Below are 9,540 nucleotides of genomic sequence, written 5' to 3'. Positions count from 1 at the left end.
AGAATCTCAGGTCTATATGAGGGCCTGATAATCTGCTGTATTGATTCTCAAAAGCACTTTTGTTCCTTTCGTTTAACAAAAGGGTCTGCAAATGTGCCGTTAATGTAAAGTAATCTCTAAGATGGAAGTCTTGGCTTCAGCTGACTGTTAAATAAAGCAAAGCAAAAGGGGTCAGCAGAGAAAAAAAAAAACTGTAAGAATTGGTATACTAATCACACAATGCATCCAACACGCATGACATTTACCACTGCCATTCTTTCCATTGAAAGAACAATTTATGCCCTCCTTAAGCCAAATTCTTGTACATGTATATACTATGAAAATGGTTAACCTGCCAGCAGTCCATAAATGATGTAAAGCAGTTTTCAAACTCGGCAGTTCTCACATCAGAAAGATGAAAACTTGGGAGTCGACATAAGTGGGCCTCATGTAGACTTTACAACTTGGCACAGGCACCAACTCGTACTTTACCAATAGACTTTAGGTGGCGCTTAACTGTAAAAAGGTCTGATGCAATTAAACACCCGCTTGCATTAATAGCTATGGGTTGTATGCAGGCAGGATTTTTGGCCACGTTATCAGATATTTTCTCGAGCTGAGAACATTCTCAACCATATTAACCCAATTTCCTGCACCTACACGACCACTTATTGTGTCAAGAATGCTTTAACCATGCTTTTACAGTCAGTTTTATTTTATTTCTGTCATTGCCACAACAGTAAACCTCTACTTAACAGAGAAAAACACCACACAGGAGGAATTAAATGTACAGGAGGAGAGATGAAATTTGGGGAGATTGGAAAGATGGGAAGGCAAACAGACTGAACAGTTGTCCGACTATAGCAACTAGTTCTTGAGTTGTCCAGGAGATGTTGAATGTATTCAAAGTGGCTGTCTGCCAGAAACTGCTTTTGATGCACAGGTGCGTTAACCATAGCAACTGAGGGGGCCAAGACAGGATCCCGACAGCAGGAATGCGAGTGGCTGAGATATTTGTAATACTTAAACGTAGCCAGTCAAAACTCTCTCTCCTCCAGCTGCACGCAAGTGATACACATAACCCTACTGGCCTGGCCTGCTCTAAACAGTTTCTCTGCAGAAATACACTTAACTACGGCCGCTGTGCCTGACATCAGGAGGCCACCCCTGCCCTCAGGACTACATTGTCTTTACACCCTCTGGGGCCGGCACAAGTCAGAGGGTTTATCTAGCTGTCAGTCAATTAACAAAGAAACAAAATCACACGTGTCACAAAGGGCTAAACAAAGACAATAAACATACCGCATTCCTATAAAAACAAGCCTCAGCCAGCAGCAGTAGAGATGGGGGTATTTCTATGAAAGCTCGGTACAAGGGACAGGCAGGTTAGGAGGGATTCACAGAGAGTCAGTTGGAGTATGATGGTGCAACTGTACTGGGCAGGAACAAAAGTAGGGTTTTTGATCCAATCTGAAATGAGAAGCAGGCTGTGCACTAGTTGTAATAGTTAATCACAGAGTGTGGAGTGGAGAGGTGGCAAGGTGTTGCTCAGTTAAAATTTGATGTAATGGGCTATTCCCCACAGGCCACTGACTGGCATGGTTTATAATTGCCAGGCTCAGTCGTTTCTCAAGGGATGTTACACAGACTAAGGGCCAGGTTATAGAAAAGATGTTGTTCATAAGTGTTATCCAATCATGTCGGAAATCAAAGGGGTTTATAGCTGTTCCCAACGGCAACACTGGAGGCTGGCTGAAATGCCTGCCGTCATTAGAGAGGGGGTAGACGCAATACTGCTTAAATGTGGGCATAATTCTGCACGTTTTCTTCTGGAAGGTATTTATAAGAAAGAAGAAAAAAAGAAAACTTGAGAAGTTCAAACCCTGACTCCTTCCTTACCTCTGCACAGCTGGTGAATCACTGCGTGAAGCGAAGAAGCTGTTCAATCATCCGATTAACATTTCAGAAGGAGTATACTGGCACCTTAATAGCTTCTAGCAAAATGTAGGCGATCTCTGGCTTTAGTACTACAGCACTGTTTTAAAACAGGCACTGTCAGTGTTCTGTGTCCATTTTACTAACTGTTGGTGTGTTTCACCTTTTCCTGAACACCGACATTGAAAGCCGATCAGTAAAAATTTCTTTCAACAGCTGTCTTATTGAATGTGGAAGTTTGACTGCAACAGCGACACAGACAGGAGTCTCACCAGACCAGAATGCAGCAAATGAGGGCCACTTCTTTCGATTTTTCTCACCTGCAACAACTCGGTCTCTTGCGGTTACTATCATTAGTGTTCACTCCACCTGCAATGCAACAAGCTCAGACATGTTTTTTTCTTCTGAAAGCTGGCAAAAAAGCACTCTGGGAAGTCCAAGTCAATATAGATGGGGCAAGCTAAGGGTGGGCAAACAAAAAAACTAATTTACTTAACTTTCATCTGCTGAAATCTACTGAACATCACTGACTGATAATTTATATAATGCTTACAGAGTATTCAAGGGGGAATTTTCCTTTAAGGTCAAAGTGACTTCCTACCTCTAATGAAACAAGCATGGTGTGGCTTATTGCTCCAGTCTGCTCTGTCTATATACTGTGGCTCGAGTGCAGCCTCCCCACAGCCTTTCAGTGTACCTGACAGAGCCTAATGACCACTGCAGCCATCACCTGCTGAGAGCACATACAGTAAGGTACGCCCACGGCCTGCCAGCTTGACCGACAGGGTACAATGCAGCAACATGTGCTGAGAAGACTGCAGTTCTATAAAAACCTGCCATGTTTACTTCCTATTGTACATGTGGTTGCATGTTAGATTTAAGAGGCAAGTGTGATGAACAGGAAATGGGTGAGGGTGTCTCAGTCAGGATGGGTGGGTGGGGAGTCAAAATCTCATGTCTGGGCTGCGTGGACCTTCTTTGTCATTAGGGGGAAGTGCTCCTGCTTCCTTTGTCTCCAATTAGTTTCTCTGAAGAGCACAGAGACATCTTTAAGAGAGGGGTTTAAATAATGACCCTTCATCATGCAGGGTAAGCCAGAGGGAGAAGAAGAAAAACAACTTTACTGAGTTTGCTTTGAACATTTGGAGGCAGAGTGGCGAGTCGGGGCACCAGATGGTCGCGATGATGGCGAGGAAAGGACGAGTGGGGTAATGGTGGTAGGGGGGAAGAGAGTGAGGACATCAGTACGGATAAGGGGGAGGAAAGTGGAAATAAAGGTAGGATACAAAGTGAAAGTGGTGCAGATATAATCATAGCAGGACATAATCCTGTAGAGTACATGAAGGGAGACTGAACAGGAGGAGGAGGTAGGCGGGTTGATAGCAGAGAAAAGACAACTGAGTTTTTCACTACTACATAGCTTTACACAAGCAAAAGAGACAAAAATAACTCCAACTCAGCTTCTTAAGCATAAATATCAACCACTGCCTCTGTGGCCTGTGTGACTTGGGAGTTTTTAAAGCTATATGCCCTCTCTGGCTGAGAAAACAGCACTTCCCCAGCATGGAGAGTTTAGGAGAATAAGTACAAAAGTCCCTCTGCCGTGGCTCGAATCACTCTCTCCTTCTGTGCAGAGCGTTGTTGGCTGAAAGTGATGGAGGGCGTCTGACTCATCTTCACATCATTCCAGACGGCAAATTCCTTCCGTAATACTGCAAGTCCTGCTGCCACATCATAGTTAACCCCCTGGCCAAAACAGGTCGGCTTGTTAAAGAGCTTGTCAGCCTCTCCGTCTTTAATACTGTGTCACATAAATGTCACTGGGCTCATTAAAGATCATACACATCTAACAGGCCGCGGCTCAATGAACACATCTTTCCTCTTCAAATCTCCAACTGTGCTCCGCTGCACTGTAAGTAGACTACTCCCGATTTGGAGGAATATGGAAGGTGAGAGCAATGATAGTGGCTGCCGGCTGAGTGGATTCATGCAGTGCTCCTACCTGTTAATACCCATGAAGGGAATAGTGATAAAGATCTTTTAAATAGATCAGGGTAAATGGAAAACAGATTTTCTATTAAGGTGCACTGAAAGGCATCTTGACTGTCCAGTGAAAGACCAAGCGAGTTGGATATACAGTGTTTCTTTTATCCATTCTGTTTACAGGTTTCAGCAGAGTAATGCAGGTCAAACCAAAATAAAGAGGTAAAACCACTTAAGATGAAACTCAGAGACTGTAAAAAGGAAAGGAGTGGGAAAGGATGGGAGTAATTCAAAGATCAACAGAGAAGGAATGAATGAAAAAAGAAAAAGGAGTGCAGGTTTATAGCTGGGCAGCAGCAGTGTTGCAATGAGAAGACTATTTAGTAAATAGCAGTAAACAGAGAAATCTGTGCAGCTGTGCGGGGTTGGATGGCCCATGTAAGGCTGTGTGTTCTTATTAAACCCCAGGGGGCCCAAATAGTGACATAGCACCTGCATTAAGGAGAGAAGAGGCGAGCGATGGATTATGAAAGGAAACGAGAAGAAATAGAAAGATCCCGGAAAGGCCAAGCAGGATACAAGCTGGCACCGAGTTTAAATAACTTTATAACTTTAAAGTTTAAATAACTCACTGAAGTGCTAAACTTCAAAAGGAAGAACATACTACTTGGTGCAAGATTGGAAAAACAAGCCTGGCATTTGAAATGGCATTCTGTGCTGTTTGTTGAATGAAAAAAAGACTATTTTACTACTGTTAATTGGTTTCAGCCTGCTTTTCCTCATTTCCTTTGGGGATCAGTATAAAGAAAACCATGAAATCCCAGTCAATGGTTCGTCAAAGTCCAATAACATGTATGATTTATTCTAAATTAAATTTACAAAAATATTCCTGGTACGACATAAAAGCATATTTGAATAATCTAAGTATGTACATAGTGTATATGCATTTTTACCTTAGGAAGCAAGGGCGTGGCTTTCTTGCTCTTCTTCTCTGAGGGATCATCCAGCATGTCCGGGTCAAAGGTGTAAAGCTCCGTCAGCTCGTTTGTCGTAAAGTGCCTCTCAATCTGCTGTTGGTCGACCACCCGGTATGACAGCGACTGTTTGGTTACCTGACGGTCGTAAATCTTCTCCTCCATTGTACCCTGAAAGAAGATTTAAACATTAAGGCTCACAGGAATCAATAGGGTATTTGCATCTTAGTATTACAGTCAAGGCTCACTGAATATTTACTACTAATATTGTGCATTAAACTGTTTCTAGATATGGATATTATGAAAACTTGTGTCAAAAACTGAAGATATACACAAGTTTACGGCCAAACCTTCGAGGGATTATGACAGAGAAGCAGAAATAATGATCACAGATTAAATTCTTGGAATCATCTCTTGGTTTATGATTGATGGTTTAATAAACTCACCTGGGCTAGGAACCTGTACACATATACAGTTTTGAGCTGGCCAAAGCGGTAGACCCTGAAGATACTCTGGACGTCGTAGGAGGGATTCCAGGAAGCGTCGAAGATGATGACCCTGTTGGCTGCCACCAGGTTGATGCCAAGAGAGCCAGCTCGCGTTGAAATGAGGAACAGACGACCTCTGGGAAAGTATAAGTATGAGAAGCATAAGAAAGGCGTGCTCCAAAACATTGTAATTTTGATAATGCTTGAAATTCAAAATGAAGCAGCAAGTGAAAGGCAAAATGGATGAGATGGAAAGATGAAAGCCCATACTGTGCAAGTTATTGTTTACTCATTGTGTCATCACAGTAACCGTGTGTGTGAAATCTCCATTTTGAGGACACAGTGAACTGTTCCTGAGTTATGGTGCTGTATAAAGGCGGTGATGTCACACTGACCTTGACCTTTGATCACTAAAATCGAATCAGTTCGTCCTTGAATCCAAGTGGACCTTAGTGTCAAGTTTGAAGAAATTCCCTAGCGGTATTCCTGAGATATTGCATTCACAAGAATGGGATGTATAGAGATAGACGTACGGCTGTACAGATGGACGGACAGCTCGAAAACATACTGACTGTGCCCACGGCAATCGCCGACGTGGAGGTAGAGAAATGTACTATGGAACCATTTCATTCTGTTTGTTCTGTGTTGTTTACAATAAACATACATTACCTTATGTTAGTGGTGTCGTTAAACTCTTCAGCCCACTTCTTCCTGGTGGTGGCGTTGGTGGAGCCATCCAGGCGATAGTAGTCAATATTCCTGAACCACTTGCCTTCACCTTCACAGACACGGTACAGTTAAAAAAAATGTGCTATGACTATTCAACATCTATATCTAGGCTCCATAAAACCTTCCAAAACACACGTGTCAACTAGGCCTTTTTCTTGTCAGAAGGACTTAGTTTGGGTATTAGCAGACAGCAGATAGATGGTTGTGTTGGTTAGAGGCCAGCCGTGTTTAGCCTTCAAGATGGCCAACCCCCCCTACCAGCCTTCATAACCAACATTTCAGCATGTTTCCAATTACGGCACTGTGATCTTTTCATTACAAATTACAAACCCTTGAGCAAACATTTTTTTGTGGAATAAAAAGTCAAGGTCTAATCATTTTCAAAATGAAAGTAAAAACAGCTGCTGAAGTTTAATTAGGAACATGACCTTACACCAGCGGTGGTGTGCATGTGTGTGTCTGTGTGTGTTTAAGGGTAATAAGCACACCAGCATGTACAAGAATACATGTTGCATGTGGGATGTCTTACGAGTGTGAAACCTGCATCTCCATATGAAAATACTTCAGCCTTCTCCCATGCTAATGTTAGCAATTTTTTTTTATACCTCACACACAGTTTGAACAGTCGGTTCAAAAACTACAGTGTAAAACCACAAAAATGAACCTTGGGACAGACAACTGGGCTCCTCGAGCTCCATAAGTCAGTAGCTGGCTTATAATATTAGACATTGCTTAGCACATCATGAAACCAAGAGGAGCCTTTCAAATCATAACATTAAGAGGGAAGCTGATCATAAGCAACTGTAGGATCATCCATTAACACATTGACAGGCAAGTCGACTGAGTAAAGTGAGAGTTTCTTGAATAAAGGAAGTCAGACTGCTCTAAAAATGTACCTTTGTATGGAGAGATTTTGCCTTCATCTTTAGCTCTGCATGACAGCTCCAGGAAATCCTCAATAAGGTCCAGAGAGATGAGGGACTGACTGAACACCAACCTGAGCACAGAAGATACACCAGTGTCACTTTACCACAGTTACACGTCACTGTGTGATTAAACCAACGGCTTCAAAGTAACACTGCAAACCAACTGCGTAACAGAAAAGGTCAAAAAGGTTTTATCAGCACATTGAGTACAGACACACTTACACTTTATCATCTACTTCCTCCGCCATGCGCAGGATCTCAAAGAGGAGAAATATCTTTGCAGAGTGCTCCAGGATCTCAGCGTCGGCCTCAGTGACAAACTCCTTGTGCCAGTCAGGAGTGGGACTTCCTGGTGCTGAACTAGCGGGCTGAGGCGCTTGACACACAAAGTAAAAGATTACTCTTCATGCTGTCGGTACAGTCTCAATATGATGTAACAATGTAATTACGCATTTCTCTGATACACTACAGCTGCAGAGTGTGCGAGTGTTTGTTGCCAAAGTAAGTATGTCTTTAAATATTTGATCAAGTTCTGTTCTTTGTTTACTTTAACTTATTTGTGCATTTTAAAATTACATTAGCTTAATTTTTCCATTTTAGGTGTGAAAATATATATTGACATCTAGATTGACCTTGAAAGCATCACAAAGTCAGCCACACTCAAAGGCGCTCCCTTAGGTTAGGGGTGTCATTAATGGACTAAAACTGCTTTACAGTTGACTGGATCACTTTTAACCAGTCAGACCACAGAAACTTGAAAAGTACTTCTTACTGTTATAATATAAAACTGGTCCCTGAAGTCTGCAGTTTCTGGCTGTCAGCCTCAATCAATTCTATGTGGATATTTCACACTATCTAAGAACAAAAACTGAGCTAATAATAAGGTTGGCACCCCAGGTATTCCCGTACATTCAGACCTGGCAGCTCTAATACCCAGCTGACTGCCCATAATGCTCCCACATGCATGACAAACTTACGTTCCTCTACAGGCTCTGGTCTGGTTCGACCCTCCCCGTTCCTGCCCCGAGAGCTGCTGTTCCACTCCTTGATGACCTCCACGTCATCACTGTCCGAGTCATCAGATCCCTTCTTTTTTCCCTTCCCTTGCTTCTTTTTCCTATTAGGAAGGAGGAATAGTGGAGGAGACAGGGTCAGGAAGAGTAACAGATGCAAGAAAGAAGGGCAGTTAAATGAGGTCATCTCAGTCTGAACGTACAACGAGGGGAAATTGAAGTGAAATATATTATCTTACTTTTTTATCTTCTCGTCCTCAGATGTCATACTCATGGAGGATTCTTCTGTTTCTGAAGCGATGAACTCGTCCATACTGTCTTCGTCAAAGAAACCCTGCAAAAGAGTGCACTTGTGTGAGTCTCGAATATGCGATGATATAGGTCAACCAAACACAGAGCTGGATCGTGGGTAGCAGAAATGATGCATAAGGGGAAAATTTTGCCGCAGCGGCACTTTGTGTGTTGTTCTCCGCTGGTGCATAACCTGTCAGCACTACATTTCTATTGTTTTCCCACAGTGTGTGTGATTTGTGCTAATGTATTCACAGTTTTTGAGTTAGTGTTTAGTGTGGATTCATCTCATCTTCCGCAGCCCTACCCTGTTTTCTTTACTGATGTAGTCCAGCTGAAGGCACCAGGGATGGGTCCAGATTCTGCTGAGCATCTGGAAATCCTGGAAGAGTTTGGTCCCTGCGCGGCCCCGGCCCCCCTCCAAAGCATTCCCCACACCTGCACACAAGAGAAAGAGTGTGAGAAGGAAGATGGATGTGTGTTTGCATTATGAACTTGACAAAGTGCCCTCAATCTCTTCATAAATACAGACTAGTGTGGAAAAGGGTACTGCAACAAAACTTTAACATTGATGTCCGCCCCTAACCACCTGATTATAGACAAATTGGAGTCATTATTTACATAAACAAATCAAGTACCAAATGTCAGCCATTCTTTTGACAACGGTATACAGTCTCGTACTTGTCTACTTTGATCTGTTCAGTCTGTGGATTTATGAACTGAAGTGAGTGGTAGCTGCTGATAGGTTAATGTTGCAACTGCTCTATGTGTGTTGGCCTACATTGACCCAGGAAGGTCAGAAGTTACAGTAGGTTTTACATAAGCAACATGCATGGCCATTCCCCCCTTGCACACTGACTGGTGGTCTTGGGTCCAAAGACACCACTGTGGAGGTCCAGAGCCACAGTCACAACATCAGCACTGTGCCCTGTGGACAACCCGGCCTAATGAGCCACAGCACATACCACCAAACCCCCCCATCACTCCTCTTCTTACATACCGGCTCTCCTGTTCTTTGTTTTCGCTTTTGGTGTAAAACCTCTGGCCCCTCCTCCCTCTACATTTCTTTCCCTTTCCTTTATGCCCCCACATTCCCCCCTTTTACCCCCCACCCTCTGTTCCCTCTCTCCCAGAGCTCTTCATTAGGGAGACGTGGGAAACTGGGCTTAAAGCCTGCCTGCGGCACTCTGCCAGCTGCCACTCTTACACACACACACACACA

The 9,540-nt window shown here is 43.2% G+C and overlaps 1 protein-coding gene across 5 annotated transcripts in view; it reads right to left on the bottom strand.

Moving 5' to 3' along the window:
- The window catches only part of atrx (ATRX chromatin remodeler), a 29,130-nt gene that overhangs the window by 8,097 nt on the left and 11,493 nt on the right, over positions 1 to 9,540 (bottom strand). For all 5 annotated transcript variants that reach the window (XM_035668897.1, XM_035668899.1, XM_035668896.1 and 2 more), the window contains exons 22-29: positions 8,626 to 8,756; positions 8,267 to 8,361; positions 7,992 to 8,131; positions 7,237 to 7,390; positions 6,985 to 7,085; positions 6,029 to 6,137; positions 5,318 to 5,495; positions 4,851 to 5,042 (exon numbers count right to left, since the gene is read on the bottom strand). In XM_035668897.1, the coding sequence (XP_035524790.1) occupies positions 4,851 to 5,042; positions 5,318 to 5,495; positions 6,029 to 6,137; positions 6,985 to 7,085; positions 7,237 to 7,390; positions 7,992 to 8,131; positions 8,267 to 8,361; positions 8,626 to 8,756 (1,100 nt within the window). The remainder of the gene's footprint in view (positions 1 to 4,850; positions 5,043 to 5,317; positions 5,496 to 6,028; positions 6,138 to 6,984; positions 7,086 to 7,236; positions 7,391 to 7,991; positions 8,132 to 8,266; positions 8,362 to 8,625; positions 8,757 to 9,540) is intronic.

This window comes from Morone saxatilis, unplaced genomic scaffold (genome assembly GCF_004916995.1).
Source record: "Morone saxatilis isolate NCDOM2014 unplaced genomic scaffold, NCSU_SB_2.0 Contig22, whole genome shotgun sequence".
In the NCBI taxonomy this organism is placed as follows: Eukaryota; Metazoa; Chordata; class Actinopteri; family Moronidae; genus Morone; species Morone saxatilis.
Note: the sequence above shows the minus strand (reverse complement) of the source record. Positions and strands in the feature narration are given on the sequence as shown.